The sequence below is a fragment of the Vombatus ursinus genome, unplaced genomic scaffold (genome assembly GCF_900497805.2).
Source record: "Vombatus ursinus unplaced genomic scaffold, bare-nosed wombat genome assembly UNPS02014779.1, whole genome shotgun sequence".
NCBI classification, from domain to species: domain Eukaryota; kingdom Metazoa; phylum Chordata; class Mammalia; order Diprotodontia; family Vombatidae; genus Vombatus; species Vombatus ursinus.
Genome location: NW_020954557.1, coordinates 1,591,719 through 1,611,555, shown reverse-complemented (window position 1 = coordinate 1,611,555; position 19,837 = coordinate 1,591,719). Strand labels below are relative to the sequence as shown.

Sequence of the window (19,837 nt, the reverse complement as noted above, 5' to 3'; positions counted from 1 at the left end):
AGTGATACTGACCTCCTGCCTGTTACCATAACAAGACACCTCCCGTCTTTCAACTTGGGCATTTTTTCCTAGCTGTCCCCCATGCCTGGAATTTTCTCCCTTCTCAACACTGCCTACTGACCTCCCAGCTTACTTTAAGTCCCAACTACACTTCCTTTTCATAGAAGCCTTTCCTAATCCCACTTAATTCCAGTGCCTTCCCTTTTTAAATGTCTTACTTTTTGTCCTGTAAATAGCTTACTCTCTATTTGTTTGCATGTTGTCTTCCCCTGTTAGATTGTAAGCTCCCTGAGTCCAAGGACTGTCTTTTGCCTCTTTGTATTCCCAAAACTTAGAATAATGCCAGGTACAAAGTAGTTGCTTAATAAAATTTTTATTGATTGATTGAAAGAAGTGAGGAAATAAGGAATTTATTATTTCCTGTATTAGGGATCCACAAGAAGAATATACTAAAGTGGTAGAAAAAGGAAACAAACATCATAGGAGCACTCCTTGTTTCTGAACTAGACAGAGTATTGAATGTATGTATTCACACCTTTATATATGTACACATACACATCTGCACACACACATTCAGAGTTTGGTTCAGCAGTACATCAAACTCTACAGATTAGCAGATGAAGATGGAGTAAGCATAGAACCTATTTTAAAAGGAGAGGATATAGTTACAAAGAAAACAAACTTCAACTAAAGAAAAAATAACAACCAGTCTATGGTATCTAGATGGCAGAGTGGTTAGAGTGCTGAGCCTGGAGTCAGGAAGACCTGAATTAAAATCCTGCCTCAGATTTTTATTAGCTATATGATCCTGGACACATTACTTAAACTCTGCCTGTCTCAGTTTCTTCATCTGTAAATTGGAGATTATCATAGCACCTATCTCCCCGGGTTATTTTGAGGATTGAATGAGATAATACATATAAAGCAGTTTGCAAACCTTAAAACTATATAAATGCTAGCAGCTTTTAAGAGAAATAAAAGGCAGTGGAGTAGAAACAGATGACTTCAATTATAAGTCATTGGTACTGATAATGTTACTTCTTTTTCCACCATTATTCTTTCTCTTCAGAGGGTAAAGAAAGGAAAACATACAAATCAACATTAATGGATGAAAATACAAGGTATCCTAAAAATCTTAGTGTATCTTTAAGCTTTAGTAGCTTAAAACTGCACTAAAACTTTTGAACACCCGTTATACAATTATTAAACATAAATAAGATGAACTCAATATACGAAAGAGGATAGTAGAATTACTAGGCCGATTAGAAGGCCGACCCCAGCAGGGTCTAGTATACCAGAAACGCACTTGAACATTCACATAGCATTAAAATGAGAGTCTTGAGAAAAATTTGTTATGCTTTAGACAAATTTTTTAAAAGGAGGTGTTATGTGCAAGATCTCAGCCAAAGTAACAATAAAAGTAGAAATGATTAAAAAAATAAGCAATTCCTGAATCTTACAGACCACATCATTCCTGAGGTCCCAGAATAACAACACTCAACAACCCAAGAAAGCAGCAGGAGCCAAAGGGACACAACATGTCCAAATGTGGCCTACCCATTCCCTCCAGAAGTGAGCACACTCTGGCCCTAATGAAAAAAAAGAAGTCTAATATCAAGAAATAAGGCTGAAAGAATTAGCAAAAAAAAAAAAGCGAACCAGAAAGTTATTAATGGTCATAGGACACTTAAGACAGAAAAAGAGAATGTCATCTACAATTAGTGACTCTACTTCCCCTGCTCTCATTTCTAAACCCTCTACAATCTGCCCACTGACTTAATCCTTCAACTGAATCTGCCCTCTCTAAAATTATTAATTATCTCTTAACTGAAAATTTTAATGTGAAATATATGAATATAGCTACAAAACATTTTATAGAAATAAATCTAAATAATTGGAAAAATATTAATTGCTCATACATGGGCTGAACTAATATAATACAAATGATGACTACGTAAATTTACTTTTTCAGTACAATACTGATCAAATTACCGAAGTATGATTTTATATAACTAAAAAAAATAATAAAATTCATCTGGAGGAACTAATGGTCCAAAAATCTCACAGGAAACCCAAAAGGGGGAAAAAACAGGGAAGAGGCCTAGCAATACCAGATCTCAAATTGTACTATAAAGCAATAATCATCAAAATGATATAATGCTCATTAAAATTAGAAATCAATTAGTAGAATAGATTACGTAGATGGGATTGAATCTAGTAGCCTAATATAAAACCAAAGACTCTAATAGTGGGATAAAGTTAGAAAATTGAAAAGCAGCCTGGCAGAAATTAGGTTTAGATCAACACTTCACTTGATATACGAAGATTGGCTCTAAATGGACATGTGACTTAATACTTGAGGTCCCTGGATTTGATTTTTTTAATAATTGATGACTTTTAATATATTAGTTTCTTTTATAATCTTATATATTTATTTTATGCTTTCAAAAAAACTTCTGAGAAAGAAGTCTGTATGTTTCACTAGACTGTCGTAAAAGGTGATGACAAAAATAGTTAACCCCTGACATAAATGTAAAAGTCATATAATAAACACATTAGAAATAGATAATTTTGATTACATAAAATCTGAAAGATTTTATACAAACAAGACCAATACAAATAAAGTTAGAAAGGAGATGGGTAAAGGGGGGAAAATCTTTTCAGTGCATTTCTCATTTCTAAGATATGTAAGGAAGTGATTCAAATGAATAAGACTAAGTCATTCCCAATAAGGACATAATCAAAAGATATAAATAAGGAGCTCTCGAAAGAAAAAATCCGAAGCTATCCTTAACCAAATTTTTAAAAAAATGTTCCAAATCACTAATATTAGAGAAATGCAAATTAAAAATAACTCTGAGGTTCCACCTCAACCCCATCAGACTGGCAAAGATTGCAAGAGGTAGATGACAATTGTTGGACAGGCTATGGGAAAACAAGCACACTGATGTACTATGATTTTTTTCAGCCATTCTGCAAAGCAATTTGAAACTCTGCCCCCAAAGTTACTAAACTATGTATGCCCTTTTCCCCATCACCAACCCCACCTCGATTAATTCCCAAGAAAGCGATTCAGATATACCCAAAAAAAATTTGTATTGGCCCTTTTTGTGACGATAAGTAACTGCAAACTTAAGAAATTCTCTTCAGTTAGGGAATTCTTGAAAATATTATAGTATATGGATATAATGTAATGCTATTGAACTATAAGAAATGATTGAAGAGATGGATTCAGAAAAGCCTGGGTGACTTACATGAATTGATGTAGTGCAGTAGAATGGCTTAAATAATAACAACATTGTAAAGATAAATTTGAAAGATTTGAGAACTCTGATCAGATTCCAGTGCTAATTATGGTCTGTGCTAATCGATATTCAGACAGAGAGGAGTGATGGATTTAAGATATATAATGAGACATAAAGTTTTGGACATGGACAATGTGAAAATTTGTTTTGTTTTACTGTGTATGTTGTAAAGTTTTTGTTTTTACTTTTGGTGATACTTATATGCAATTTATGATGTCTTTGTCTTGGTCACTCATTTATAACCTTATTAACATTGTCTTTTCTTAGAACTGATTAAATGGCATTAGGTTGAGTATATCTGATGTCTTGTTCTGAAGTTATTATAAATGTTTAGTCTCCTCATTGAGATGATAAAGCTCTTTGTGGATAATGTACTTATCTTATATTTGTATTGTACTTAATTGACATTCCTTCCCTAACCCTGTACCAGAGTCACTTAGCACAGGTTTAAGGACACAGTTGGTTTTTAATTGATGTTTTTGAGATATTAAGGAAGTTATTGTAACAAAAAGACTATTTTTGTAATAAAAGACTATATTTTTCTTAACCTCCTAATTCTGTGGCTTCTACACTTTAAGTAACAGGTTATGTTTATCCCTTAATTCCTTGTTTATCCTCAAAAATTAATGTAATTATTGTATTAGTGCAGCTTCCTTCCCACCCCTTTTCAGATTCCTTTTGTGAAGATTTTCAAAATTCAATCTCAACAATTCTTCTTGCTTTACTTTCTAATAATTTAGGCATTTACATTTTTAAAAATTGTTGGCTTGTTTCATTTTTATGTAGTAATTCTGTTCTCTCTGTCAATCTCCAGTTAAGATATGTATTGTTATTTTTTCCACTTGACAGTTTCTCTTTATAGGTCTTTTACCCATCTTACAAGCTCTTTTATTTCTCACTTTGTATATAGCATTTCCTGTTGTTTTAGACCCCTTTTCTTTATCAAAGTACAAATAAAATTTATCTGTAAACCACTTTCCCTCTCTTTTATATTCAATACATTGAAGTTACAGTTAACTTTTTTGTGAGCTTTTTCTTTTAATTGAACATTCATTTATGACAATTAGACATTGAATTAACAAGACATAGTTGATTCAGTGATATTTTTAAAGAATAATGGTGCTTAGAACCATATAGAAAGAAGCATAATTTCCAGTGCTGAATTTTTGAGGTATTACTGTACTTTTAGAAAACTTCAGCAGCGAATAAATGTATTTAACAATAAGAGGCTGAGAGGCAGCACAGTAAAGTAGAAAGACTTACTAAACTCAGTTAGACTTGAACTTGCTAACTGTTGCTTGTTACAGAAACATGTAAGACAGTCTCTGCTCTCTGTTTGGCTTATTCCAGAGTTTAACCACTTTTCAATGACTAACTCCTTTATATCAAACCAAGTTCTCTACTGAAGTTTTAAGCTCATATTTTCATGCCACCAGACTCTTTTCCTCTTTCATTTAATTCATCATCAAAAGTTCTCAAAAATTTCAGCAGACTCTGTTTTTCTTTCTTTGTTTTGCCATTCTTTTGATACCCTCTGAGTACTAATATCTTCTTGGAAAGCAAACAAGCTAAAATATGTCAGTGGAGATTTCATCAATACCTGGTAATATCCTGGAATATGCCAATATACAATAATTGCCAGAGTTACCTTGGGATCTTTTCATGATACCATTTTGTGGTCTTATATTCAGTTTATGATACATTAGGAAAGACTAAGAAGTTTTTCTCTTCTCCACACATGTCAGGTCAGTTTTTACCTAGCTGTGATATGTCAAGATTAGCATTTTTATCCCTTAGTGTGTCACCTTACAGTAATCCTGCTTTAACTTTAAAAGACTAGAGTCATTAGTATCAAGTATATTCTAATAGTACTTCCTACATTTCTTTGTATATCAAATCACGGTTGTCCAAAAGAAATCAAATATTGTACCGACGACAATTCTAACTCCTTTTTCTTATTTTTGTTCTTTGTTTTCTAGCAGCAAAGTCTTAAATGTCCCTTAGTGAACATTTAATGATAATGATAAATGATAAATCACATTTAATGATAAAGTATTTTTATTTAATTCTGCTTTCTCATCTCCCATCTCATTGCATCACCCCAACCATATGCTTTGAACTTTGGTTATGCTGTAAGCCTTATATTTGGTTGGTGGCACAGAGTAATATGTTAACTTGTCTTTTAAATATATATAATTTACTTGTTAGACATTGTTGACCTTGAGTTTAAAAAATGAGAGCTTTAGCAAATTTGTAATCATATACTGCCTTAAATTTTATTGATAAAAATTTCTTCCTTTTTATTATCCATCTTATACCATACAGTATTATAATATTCCCCACTTGCCTTTTTAAAGCAATTAAGAATACTATTTATCTTTCCCTTTAGTATGAAATTGTTTATAAATATTAAATAAGTGAGTATTTTTTGATTAAGAGGGTAAAATAGAGTTTTTGTTTTGAGAAATTTTTTTGTTTGCCCTTTTTTTTATGTTAAATATCTGTGAGCCAATAAAAAGTTTGAGAAACAATCCTTCCTCTCTGAATTCAAGTGCTGTTTCAGCACTAGTGGCTGAAAGTGTTAACCCTTTGACTACTTGGTTGCAGGAGGAATGCCAGCTCCTGAGCAGACCCCCTTGGTGGAGGAGGGGCTGCAACAAACCAGCCAGGAAGCCTCCACAGACCCAGGCATGGAACCAGAAACCACAGCCACTACTATTCTTGCCTCTGTGAAGGAGCAGGTATTTTAACATCCTCATTAATTAAATTTTTAAAAATAAGATTAACTTTTAACTTACTAAAGAAAATTGATCTCTGGATGTGCTTTAAATTTTTTACCTTGACCCATTCACATTTTCTGATTGTAAGGTATTTACATCCCTGAATACATTGGGATGACTGAAATGTAGACCTCCTCAAGGTTCAAGTCAGAATTTGACCATGCAGGATACTTATGCATCTGCAAGTAAGAAAACACATATATATGGTAATTGGTGTCTTTGTTTGCTATGCATTGCATATTGTTTGCATGCACTAAAATATTTGTAAAGCAGAACTGAAATGCTGGTTTTCATATCAGTGCTCTGGCAACTTTGTGACTATAAGACCTTTAAAGATTTTTTTTTTTTACATTGCCTAGATATCCAGGGCTGTCTCAGTCACTTGTAGACAAAGGCTGTATTTGTTGTGTTTGTGTGAATCAAAGCATATTCATTCTGTGAGCTGATGTTTTATAATTTGTAAAACCTGTGCGAGTTTGCTTTAATGTCATGTTTTATGTTAACTTTGGAAGAGTTAATGAAGTTTTTCTTATGCGAAAGCACTTTGCTCGGTAAGATACTGTGTGTTTTGATTGGAAAATTGAATTTTCCAAATTTAATACCTTGATATTCTGAAGCAGAGTTAAGAAAGTGTAAGTTTTAAGTTCTCCTATGCTTGTTCAGAGTACAAAAATCTTAGGGGACCCTAATGAATATTTCACAGGCAAATCTACTGGAAATTATATCCCTAAACTTTAAAGCAAATGCGAGAAATTTTTAATGAACTGCTGGCTTTTTTTCTGTCTTGACTGATGTAGATCCTTATAATTGTATATCTTGTGTGTTTTTCTTAGCAAACTAATATCTAGAGTTGAACAGATGAGAGTGGAAAAATTTGATAATTTTTGGCTAATTATTTTACTGCATGTTAAACTAAGGCTATGGCTTCAGTGATTGTTCTACTGCTCCATCTCAGATCTGATGATATTGTAGTCTTCTGTTTTGAATTTAAATGATTCAAAATTTATCATCTTTTTTGTTTCAAGTTAGACTATCTTCTTTCCTTACTCTAAAATTAGAGACTACACTATTCTGAGGGTTAAGGTTTGGGGAAGATATGAGAAAATTGCAGGTACATTTTATTAAATTCAGCAAATAGTTACAAATTACTACCAATGCAGAGGTATTTAATATATATAATTTGTACTTACTACGTCTTGATATAAAGGCCCTTACTCTTAAGCATTTTATAGAATAATTTGGAGGAGGGGAAATTAACTATACAAATAACCATGACACAAAAGGTAGTGGTATAAATCCTGAGGAGAAGCTCAGGAAAAGTGAGCTTTAACAAGGGGAAGAACAGTTTTTCTTAAAGTAGCATCATCAAGGAGTTGATAGGTGATTGGGGTTTTAAAGGAGAGAGTTAAGCAAGCACAAATTGTAGGGAGAGTTGTAGCGAATGCATTCCAGGCAGGAGGGGGAATTAAAAAATAGACTGGTTTGGCTCCCATGTAAGGTCTGAGTTGAGCCTAGAAAGGTACTTTTGAGCCTTAAAAAGACCTTAAAGTTAAAATTCTAGAATTTATATTTTTGGAAGGTTCTAAGGATCCATTTAGAGCTTTTGAATAAATAAGTGTCATAATCAGAATAGTACATTAGGATGACTATTTGTAGATGCTTTGTGGAGGATGGATTGCAAAACTAAAAAGCAAGATTATTTAAGAGACCATGGTAATAACAGAGGCAATTGTAAGTCAGCAAGTATTTATTGTCTGCTATATGCTAAGCCCTATGCTAATTGCTGAGGATATAAGTAAGGGAATGAAATAATCTCTATTTGCAGTGAGCTTACACTCTAGTGGAGGAAGAAATAAGTGCATATGAAAATATATACTGCCTGAATGTAAAGTTAATAAATACAGATAATTTGGGAGTAGAGGGTACTTGTGGTTGGGGAAGTCCAGAAAGGTTTCATGCAGAAGTTGGTGCTGAGCTTCATTGTAAAAGCAGAAGGAGACTCTGAGGTAGAGGTCAAGAAGGAGTTCATTGCAAAGACTGAAGATGATATGTCATGTAAGGATCTGCAGGAAGGATAGTTTGCCTAGATTTCATAGGGCGGGAGAAGGAAGAATGTCCAATGAGGCTGGACCAGGGTAGACAATAGATGTCGTTGAAGAAGAAATGGGAAGATTTGGTAAGTGACTGGATATCTAGAATGAAGGAGAGTGAGAAGTTCAGGATAATTATGAGATTACAAACCTGAGAGCCTCATGGTAGCTTCAGCAGTAATATGACAGTTTTGAAGAGGGGAGAATTTAAAGGGAAAGATACTAAATGTCTAAGAGACAATTGTTAATGCAGGACTGAAGCTTGGAGGGGGAGAAAGAAAGAGTGTGTTAGAGTGCTAAGGTAGTTAAGGGGGCATGATATGGATGTTGAGAAGGATCAATCACAAAGGAGAAGCACCAGGAGAAAATAAGCGTCATAAAAATCCAGAGATAAGAGGATCTGGGAAGAGAGGTGGGTCAACAATGTCAAATGCAACCGATAGGTTAAAAAAGAATCAGACTCAGAAAAGACAGAGATATTTGGCAGCTCAGTAAATTTGAAGAGAACAATGTCAATTGAGCGATGAGGTAAGAAGCCAGATTACAAAGGGGTGAGGAGAGGGGAAGTAGAGACATCAGTGTAGATAAATATTTCATGGAGCTTGACTGAGAAAGTAAGAAGCAATAAGGTGATTGCTAAAGGAGAGGATCTGGTTAAGGTAGATTTTTGTTTTGTTTTGTTTTAAATGGGTTGAGGGCAATTTGGGCATGTGGAATGTACTAGGGTAGGTACCAATACCAATTTTCAGGAAAGTAAAAAAAAGGGAGAAGAAAGCACTCGTGTAGAATGGCCTGTTTTTTCAGTGAAGTAAGGTTCTTTTCTGAGAGATGGGAAGAGAGAAGGATGAGGCTTAGAAGGGATTCTATGGAGAGGGACCTAGGAAATCAATTAGGAAGGAATAAAAGACTGCCTTATTATAGAGAGGGCCAAGATGAGGTTTGATGACATGAATTTGTAGTGCACTTAATCAATATGGTTACGAGATTTTCTCTAGCTTCATTAGCCAACTCATGAATAGACATGTTGTAGGCAGACCTGGCTCAGGTCAAATCCCTTTTAGTTTAGGTCTGGTATTAGAATGAAATGAGACACTCATTGGTCATTAAACAGCTAACACAAAGATGTTTAGTTGGAAAAGAAAAGATACTCAACAAGGATACTGAAGCACTTAACTCAAGCAAACATGACCTCTATTGACCTCTATTCAGAAGAAACTCATTTATTCAACAAGACAGGATGTGTGGGCAGGTAGGTGTCTCAGTGGATAGAGCACTGGCCCTGGAGTCAGGAGGACCTGAGTTCAAATGTGGCCTCAGACATTTGACACTTACTAGCTGTGTGACTTTAGGCAAGTCACTTAACCCCATTGCCTAGCAAAAAAAAAAAAAAAAAAAGCCCCAAAACAAAAAAAAGTCAGAGTGTGATGACTTGCATGGTCTTGAGACATCCTCCATCAGTCTGAAGGTTCCCAACACCATGGAGTTGGAGTGGGTATTTTATGACTTTAGGTGACCAGGAAGCTATATTGATGAAGATGTTTGAGCTCCTAGCCCCTGTGCCAATCAAGTCTTGGAAATAGCTTCTTTACCTTTTAGGGAACGAACTATCCTAACATATATGGTAGGGAATTGAAATGGCAAATGATAATCCTATCATATCTGATCTCTTTCTGGTAAGGTCCTAAAAACCTTTTAAAAATGACTTGAGGCTTTTTGTTAGATAGTCCTAGTGTCATGGTTACAATGAACTTGTCATAGACAGCACAGAAGAGAAAGAAAAGAAAAGCTAAAAAGATAACAAAAGAGACAACAAAAAATTTTAAATGATCCGCAAAGGAGTGACTAAAATGTAGAAGAGAATGAAGATCACAAATTTTAGTTTTTGACAACTCCAAAAGACTGATGATGAATAATACAGAGGTGGACTCAGGGTGAAGAATGAGACTTACTTTTTTTGACATAGTGAAAGTAAGAATTTATCTTGCCTTTGTATATTTGTTACAGGGATTTATTTTTTCTCCTTTTTTTCCAGTGGTGGAGGGGGGATAGAACAAGGGGAAGGAAGATAAATTTTTTTTATTAATTGAAATTAATTTGATTATAAAAAATCCTAGCCTTTGCCTTCCTCCTTCAGAAGAACCTAATCCCACATCACAGTGAACAAGAGCAGCATCAGGTCATCAGGTCCACAGCACAACACATCTTTGACCCAGTCAAAGATTCTCCTTTTTGGGTCGGGATCATATGTAGTAAAGTAGCTAAGTGGTCATCAGTCTCTTATTTGTTACCTGTCCCAGAATATGAAATAATAATAACAACAACATTTATATAGCACTTACTATGTGCCAGACTAAATCACTTTAGCTAAATCACTTTACAATGATCATCTCATTTGACAATAATGTTCTTCCTTAGTATTCCCTGTATCATCTGCCAAAACCTTTAAACCTCATCAAGAAGATGAAACCAAATTTTTGACCCTTTAGAGATCTCTGTAGAGAGCCTGCCACTATGATCCATAGGGGAGGGTTAAGGACTCTTCTCACATCACTCAGAGGCTAAGGATTAATTACATAGTCATCTATGGGATTCCCTTTCTTTAAGGTGAATATACACTTTTACCTCCCCTATGCTATTAGAAGGGACAGCACCTCTCAACAATACTTGTTCCCCCAAAGCTCTTTCTGGAAAGGAACTGCAGAAACCATCCCAGAGTAAAGGAAGCCTGCCAATTAAGGGGACCTAGAGCTGTTTTCTCAAAGTGTACAGAATCCTCCTAGGGAATATAGATCTGGAGGGCCAGGGGACTGGTGAAGGAGTAAAGAAGAGCTGGCGAAGGTCAGCCGGAACTATATTCAAAAACAATCCATTCTTAATGGATAAGTCTTCCTGAAGATTGAATCCAAGGAAATGCTGCTAGTGGGAGCCCTAACGCTTTGCAGAAAGGTGTCATTGATTGCTCATAGACATGATATCTGGAAAGTCAGAGACCTGATTTTGCAACTGTTAATTGTCAGGGGCAAACTTCTTGCCCTCAAATGGAATAAAAATACCAGTTTGCCAGTTGGGAAGAGGTTAAATGCCACTTGGGTCATAAGGATCTCTGTTTGGCGAGAGTTATGGAGATCATTCCCAGCACAGTGGAGCATCACAGCTCCTGTAATCCAGCTTGAGAGTGAGCCTCCTCTGCCATTTTTATAACTGCTCCAACTTGGTTGTTTAGTTCAACAAAGAGCATATGATGGATGCTGACATAACTCACAAACAAAACTGTATACAGTGGGAGACGTCAACAAAGTGGCTTCATTCATCCTGACCTTAGTGGAAAAAAATCCTCTGATTATCTAATCCTGTGTTTTCCAACCCCCAGAACATGTGACCAAACCCGTGTTCACCATTCAGAAATCAATGTGGACTACTTTTGAAAATTGCATATGCGCTTGGACTTCAATTACCACTAATCTGGTAATAGAGGATATCCCAGGGCATGGGGTCTTGATAAATCCTCCCGATGGACTGAGCTGCAGGCTGCAATGCTGGCATGAGAGAGCCCTGAGAGAGGAAGAAGTGAAAAAAGTGAGCCAGGCCCTTATAGATAAGAGACCATTGCATTAATAGAGCAGACAGAGTTTCAGGGCCTGGGCTGAAGACCTCACTGTTTGCCGTAGTCACAAGTTGTTCATGAAGGGAATTAACACTGGAGGGACCCAGGTGAGCATGACTCTGAATGTACCATTTCCTTCTGTACCCTGCTTATCTTGTTAGAAAGCCCCATTTTTTTTATCCCCATCTCAAAATTCACAAGTCTGAAGAGTGATCTTATGACTTTGTGTGATCTTTTCAGTAACCAAAGGCTCCACTCAGTCTGGTTTTTATGGACAGAAACCTCCAGAAACTTAGGCCTTGCAGGGACGTAAAGGTCCAAGAGGAGAGACTGCTGTACAGCCTGCTTTATATCTTCCAGGACTATATCCTGTTCTGTGCCCTACCAAAACAAAACAGAAAGGTATATTTGCAAGTGACTTAGTAAATGGAGGGTAAGGTACCATGATGTGTAGGTGAGGAATGTGGATTCTCCAAAACCTGAAAAGTTGAGTAAGCCCCTGGAATTTCTTTTTATATTCCCAAACTGGAAGAGAGATCATAGGGGTCAAACATAAGGAAATGTAATGCTAGGAAGTTATGGTCAGGGGAATATCAGTTTATAATTAGGGAAGTCATCAGTTTTAGGTAATGGAAAGATCTAGTGAGGGCCCATCCTTATGTGTAATTAAGATGGAATGAAAGAATAGGTCGACCTAGCTTAAAAGCAAGAGTAAAGAATTCAGTATCTAGAGATAGCTCAAAGCAGCTTGTGAGGAATTTGCAATGTGAGCATTTATACCTTAAAAACTGGCACATTCTACAAATCATAGCTTGGTTTATTGTTTTATTGATTTCTGGAATTAAGAAAGTGATGGAGAAAATGTTAATAATGCAGATTAAACTTAAAAGTGTGTTGTACATATTTTGTGGGTTTGTGTTTTTTTTTTTCCTTCCGGACAGCCACTTGTTAAATATTTACCAGCACGCCTTTGGTCATGGCTATTAAGGAGGGTAGGAAATGGAAGTTTAGGGAGTTTGAGGAGGCAAGAAAGATGCTGAGTCTAAGGCTGAAATTCTGAAGAATAATCTTGGGAATGGCTATTTTATAACTGCCAAAATACTGATTTGAGTGGATTTCTAAGCAGGAAAGGTTCTTGAATTTAAGGAGCTTAGTAAACATTGACTTGACTTTACCTGAAGAGAACTTTATTGTGACTGAACATTCACGTTGCAATGGGTTCAGGTAGAAGTCAATGAAAGGGGAGTGAAAGCCAAGTACAGATCACTTTTTTCTGGAAATTTGGAAGTGAGAGAGAAGAAAGGGAAAATAATAGCTTTAAGGGACTGCTATTGCATGTGGGGCTAGACACTATGGATAGGTGAGGTCTGAGCATGCTTAATTGCAGGGGAAAGGGGTTTAGTAAAGGAGAGTCTTACTTCATTTTCACAGAGCTATAGAATAGCCAAGGCTTTGTTATCCTTTCTGAAAAGTCTCTTCTGTCACTTAGAAGTCAATATAAGTTAATTCATAGTGTTTTAAGGGTGGTGCTATCTGCAAAATGTATCATTTTATTACTTTGATAGAAATATGATCTAATTAATGTTGGTACTTCTTTTAGAGGTGCAGATAGCAACCTATATGCATTCTCTCATTTGGATAATACTTGTTCATCTATTTCTGTCAGTTTTCCTCTTCAGGCCACCTAACTTCAGACTGGGGGACTTCCTTTAGATATCTTAGACACCATTGCATAGATTTCAGTGGAGCACATGGCCAGTGGATACATACATGCATGCACACAAGGCTACTTATTACCTTATGTACTATTGCTTTTGGGGTGACGTGCAACCCGGCAAACTTGTCAGAATTCCCAAAGTAGAAATACAGCTCACAATCATGTCAACAAAGCAATAGCAGCATGAGGCTTAAAAAACCTGGACCCCTTAAAATTTTTATATCTTATATAGAGAATAAAAGTCAAATGCCTTTAATGTTTCTTGTATGGATCACCTAAGGATGATATTAATTGATTTCTTGCATTTGTTTTTTTAGCAATTGTGTTCTAAATGTATTTTTGATAGTAAATACCAAATATGATTCCTATTATAAATCATAGCTAAGACAAGAATAGATATTTTTGTGATCTTGCTAGATTTAATACCTTTGAATTTCCATATCACTTATACCCCAAAAGAGTATGTCTGAAGTTTTACTTCTTTTTTGAGGAATGTGAGAATATTGTAGACCATATTCTTAAATACATTCTGAAGTTGTATATCAAGGAATTGATCCAAAACTGTGCAGTATGATCATTCAACTTAGGAAACTAGACTAACTCTAAATAGACAAATGCTTCTTCCATATGACCCTCATGGAGCTAAGCTACCTGCTCTCTCTGTAGTAGAGTAAATGTATCTCTTGAAACTGCTGTTTTTTATGATCTTACAAGTAGAAGTAAATGACCTAAATAATGAGTAGATTAAATATTTCCTTTCACAATATTATTCATATTATAATCTTGAGTTTTATAATTAAATAGCACAAAAATGTTAATAGCCTGTATATTAAAACCTCTATAGTCTAAATTTATTTTATTTCTAATTATTCAGACTGGTGTTCTGAACTTAAAATTTTTTTTTATAATTGTATTTCAGTAGAATTAGTTTCTTTTGTAATTCTATGTATTTTGTTTACTACATTTAAAATATTTTGAGGAGTCCATAGACTTCACCAGACCGTCATGTACCTAGGATCTGGGTTCATGACACAAAATAAATTAAAAACCTTTGATTTAGACAAAAGCCTTTCCTTGTGTTCTATCATTAGTCATTTTTGGATCTAAAGAGTAAGTTTCAGGGCAGCTAGGTGGCGCAATAGATAGAGCTGCAGCCTTGGAGTCAGGAGTTCAAGTCCAGCCTCAGACACTTGACCCTTAACTAGGTGTGTGACCCTGGGCAAGTCACTTAACCCTGATTGCCTCACCCCCCCCCCAAAAAAAATAGAACAAGTTTCTTGGACCTTATATGAAAAATATAGCTCCAAAATACTTATACCTGTGAAAATCAGTACATACTTATCTACTTTATTTTACTACTTGTAAGTAGAAGCATAGAGCTAAAAAGAGAACTGTGATCTATTACTTTCATTTACAGAGACTGAACTTAAAGAAAGTAGAAACTTCTAGTATAATCAGGCCCAAAATTATACCAGGAAATAAATTTGTAGGTTTATTTATTTTACTGTAAATTTATTTAGTTGCTGTTTAGTTGATGCTTTCATTTAATTTTAAAGAGGAATATATAATTACTAATAATTTGGTATCACAAAAAAGTAAAAATATTAATACCTTGATCTTTATCCCATAGAACAAACCATACCTTTACTGTCACACATAGAAAGAAAATAGTTGGTTTTTTTAAGCTGGTTGCTTGAAATTTGTAAGCTTTTTTTAAAGTAACTTAACTTTATGGTGAATAACTAGGATTATTCAGGGAGTTTCCTATATTAGAAACCTGGTCATAGTCTTCTATTGAGACAGTAGAATCCAAAATTTAGAAGTAACCAAAAGAATGGAGAATAGGGAAATAATATAGATCTTGTGTTAGTTTGTTTGTTTGTTTGTTTTTTAAAGCTGAATAGACTTGGGTTAAACTAGAAAATAAAAGCTAACAGGTAAGTTAGTATATTGGTTTTTGCAAGGAGTGGAGTTTTTCCCATATTTGCCTATGCAAATTTGTATGACTAAGCCATGAGTAATATGAATGATAAAACATACATTTTATTAGCACAGTTTGTAGAATCTTCGAGATGAAAAGGATGTTAGAAATGATCTAACAAATGAGAAACTTGTGGCATAAAAGGTTAGAATTTAGTTTGTGGCAGAACACCGGCTAGAATGCAGTATTCTTGACAGACATGTGGCTTAAGCTCAAAAGCCAGAGTTAACAAAGACTGAAGGTCATTAGCTCAGAGTACATGAGTTGGTCAGCCAAAAAACTGGTATATTTACGTAGCTTTGTTTATTTTTGATAATACAGAGACTATCCCAAGTTATATATTTTCTGGCATTTTAATGTGTGAAAGTTTCATTACTTAGTGTTAAGGAAGAATGCAGATATCCTTTATTTGAACATTTTCTGACTTTTACAAAATATTAAAATTGAGCCTTCAGGAAATAATTATAAATTTCTGAAATTTGAATATTCCACAGTTAAATAAAGGATTAGAAAATCTGAACTTTTAAGAGACATAAAATTAGGAAATTAGAATCTAAATGAAATCTTTTAGTATTTAACTTTGTGTTCAGGTATTTTAACTAGTGAATTATACTCCCTTCCTGTGTGGCAAAATGCCCAGAGTGGAAGAGATTCCAGTATAATTATTTACTTTATTCTTCTGAAACTGAAACAGCTTAGCTAACTGCTGTGCACCTGCCTCTGCAACATCTCTTTTGTTCAGTCACTAAGTTTGTTTACAATAAAATATTTCTGATTGCCACACCTCAACTGGATAAACCATGGAAGAGAAAGAAAGCTTATGTACTTCACATTAAAAAAAACCAAGCAACTAGCATAGCCAAGACAAATGTAGTTGTTGCTGAAGATTAAATTTAATATATAGGTTTCAGGTATTTAAAATGAGGTCAAAGTTGTGTCCTTTTTTTTTCAAACTATCCTGTTTTAAATTGTAATTGCTCAATTGATGTCATCATTGTGTTCAAAATAGGCAAAATATGGTTTTAGTTCATGGATTAATAGATTTTTAGACACACATGAGATATTACAGACCATTTAACCCAGTCTCTCCATTTTACACAGAAGGAAACTGAGGCCCAGAAAGGGGAAGCAAACTGCCCACAGGTAATGCAGCTAGTTGCACAGTTAAAATGAAAACAAGTTGTTGTTTTTTTTGTCTCCCGTAAAAGGAGACTTACTTTCTCATAAAATGTAAAAACCTTTATTAATAGTAGTTGGAACATTTGAAATGAGGTATGCTCCAAGTGATGTTCTGTTTCATATACACCAACTGTTACTTGTATAAATCCAGAATTTGGAGATTTTTTTTTTTCCGCTTTAGAGATAACTCATAGAATCTTAGGGTTTACCAAGTCCTCCACAAACTGATGAAGGGTCCCCCTTGTGGCTGAGGAGTGCAGGAATCCAATAGTTAAGCTACCTGAACTGGCATGTTCAATTAAGTTAATAGATTAACTGGTTAACCAGCTATAAATATAAAGATCTGCCCATGTGCAGATCTGCCAATTTGCATATAGTCTTGTGAGTAGTCAGGACTTTGCACTATATTACAAAGTTTTTGTAACATGTCTCAAACTCTGCCTATTTCACAGATAACTTTTGACTGTTGCATTGTTATGCATGGTTGATCTTGGAGGTAATTTGCTGTTTGCATTGCTGTGTGCTATTTTTCAAAGTGTATTAATGCTACAGGTAATTTTTAGTAGATCAGTATTTGAGCCTTTCATATATAAGAATACTGCCTACAAACACACATTAAAAAGTATAATGGATAGGTTAATCTTCGGCCTTTTAAGGCATTTCAGTACAGGATTCCAAGCTTACTTTTTCTCTTTTTTTTCCCCTTCATTCACTCCTCATTTATTAACTGAAGATAAATTATTTACAAAGCACTATGCTCAGGTCTATAGGAAATATGACATGACCCTGCTTTTAAGGCAGTGGTTCCCAGTCTTTATATAATGATGGGCACCCTTTCTTATTTGTTTTTATAGAAAACTTACTGATGTTCCCTGCACTTTTCTTTAAAATATTATATACAAATAATCTTAGTTTGTATTTGATTCAGCTTAATTTAAGAATTTATTAATAATTTTTTAAACAACACATGAACAGATCTTAGATCCACAACAAAATTAAATAACACTGGTATTTATTGATATCTCATAATTTTTATAACTTTAAAATTATAATAAAACAGTAATATTAATAAAATAGGTTGGCTTACTTTGTGGCATAGTTTGTGAGAATATGTAATATTGCTATTTATAATTCTTTTTCAAATATAAGTTGAGATCAGTATTTTTTTCTTTATAATAGCTACAACAGAAAACTGTAATTGAAGTGGTATGACATGGTGGAAAATAAACCAGTTTTGGAGTAGGAGGACCTCTGGGTTCAAATCCCACCTTTGGTGACTACAACTATGTCAAATTAATCAAGTCACTTAACCTTCCTAAGAGTTTGCGTCTACATCTAGAAATGAGAGAACTGAACTAGGTGGCCTCTGAGGTTTCTTCCAGTTCTAAAGCAATGAACCTATGAAATTTCCTATCACTGTATTTAGTCACCCAAAGTCACACACCCAAAATCAAAACATAATAAAAATTTAAGGTTTGAGCACTTATTTCAATGCACTATCACAAGATAAGGCTGTTTAATAACTCTGTCTGCTTAGATGGAGTAAGACCAAGTATATATTTTTCCATATTAAATGGATTTCTTATCCATTCATATTTAAAGCTGTCTAGGTTTTTAAAAAAATAAAAAGATAATTTTCTTGATCTATCCAATGATTAATACGTAGATCTTTACATGTTTATATTTCATTTGCGCGGTAGAGAGTTTTGAAATTGGAAAACATTAAGCATGTTAAATTGCATGTAACCTTTCAAAGACGCTTCTTTTTGATGAACTTCTAAAAATAATGATCATCATTCTTGTAACAACTTGAAAAACCGAATGTAGTTCTTCACTCATGTTTCTTTACACAAATGATTTTGTATCCAAATTGTATGAGGGTTTACATTTTAAACTGATACTTACAGCACCTACATTTTATCATGATATTAACTGAGCTCTGTCAATGCAAAGTTGAATACAATTCTCCTAGATAATATAATTTTCATTAAGACATTAATTTTATTGAAAATTTCTCTTAATGATGCATTGTTGACAGTACGTTTGCAAAGCAACAGCTCTTTCATGTTATGTGCGTGTGGGGGGGTAAAATCAAATTACTATATCTGTTTTTTCATCCATTTGGAATACAAAATAGAAAGAACTTGGTTTCAAAATTAATTGATCTCAGTTTTCTTCAGCTATATCTATAAGTGTGACTGTTCCTAGTTTCTTGGAATATAATTTTCTAAGCAGCATTTTAACTATAATAATACTTTCAGGTAGCTTCACCAGTTCTTTTGAATAAGGCTTTTTTACCCGTACTGATTCTGTTAGTAATCTTTTTGATGTTATCTTTAAGATTTGGTTTTCAGAATTTTGGTTTTGTTTTTTAAAAGAATCTAATTTTTCTGTGGAAAAATTCTGTCTTGTCAGCACATCCTATGTATACTTTGAAGATGTTAGTTAAATTTATTAGATTTTGTGACCTTTGACCAATTACTTGTGAATTCCAATGGTAAATATACTGGATTCTGGTAAATATACTGGATTCTATCTTCTAGATTTAAGCTTTTTCCTTTATGTTTCTATATTCTACTTAATTTAGGCTATTGTCTTTGTATTTGTTTTGGCTACTTAAGTGGATAAATCAGTTACGAATTTATCCATCAAGAGCAGATATTCTTTCATTTTTTAAAGTAATCAGTACAATTTTAAGCCAAGTCAGTTTAAATATAATTGTGGAAAAGTTAAAACTATAATAATTTTTTGAGTTTTTTTTTCAATTGTTTCATTATACTTATCAAAATATATCATGGTACTTTTAGCTTCCACACAAAGATTCTTTAACTTGGAGTTCACATACTTTATATTCACATACAATAATCAGTCTGAGGATACAACTTATCTTTATCATACACCTGTGCTGACTGATATTGACCTCACTTTCATATAGTAACCAATTACATTTTGCATTATTTGTCAATTGGATCAAATGGGCTATGTTAGTCTGACTTTTTTTTCTTTACTTCAGTTTGACCAGTTTCTAATGGGGGAACGAAAGCTATATTTATGCATCAGAAAATATCTAATAATTTTGGCCATTGTTTCTCCTTTTTACCTCTTTTCTGATGAGGTTTTATGCTCCCCAAAGGAGGACTTTATATATAAATGGGCAATAAGATGTGTACCTCCATACTGC

The 19,837-nt window shown here is 34.2% G+C and overlaps 1 protein-coding gene across 8 annotated transcripts in view; it reads left to right on the top strand.

Annotated features, from left to right (window-relative positions):
* The window catches only part of LOC114045738 (plakophilin-4), a 235,076-nt gene that overhangs the window by 73,657 nt on the left and 141,582 nt on the right, over positions 1 to 19,837 (top strand). For 7 of the 8 annotated variants that reach the window (XM_027865905.1, XM_027865911.1, XM_027865907.1 and 4 more), the window contains exon 2: positions 5,913 to 6,046. In XM_027865905.1, coding sequence (XP_027721706.1) covers positions 5,918 to 6,046 — 129 coding nt within the window. In that variant the 5' untranslated portion in view covers positions 5,913 to 5,917. Of the gene's footprint in view, positions 1 to 5,912; positions 6,047 to 19,837 lie in introns of those variants that run through there. The other variant, XM_027865913.1, reaches the window with a different exon arrangement.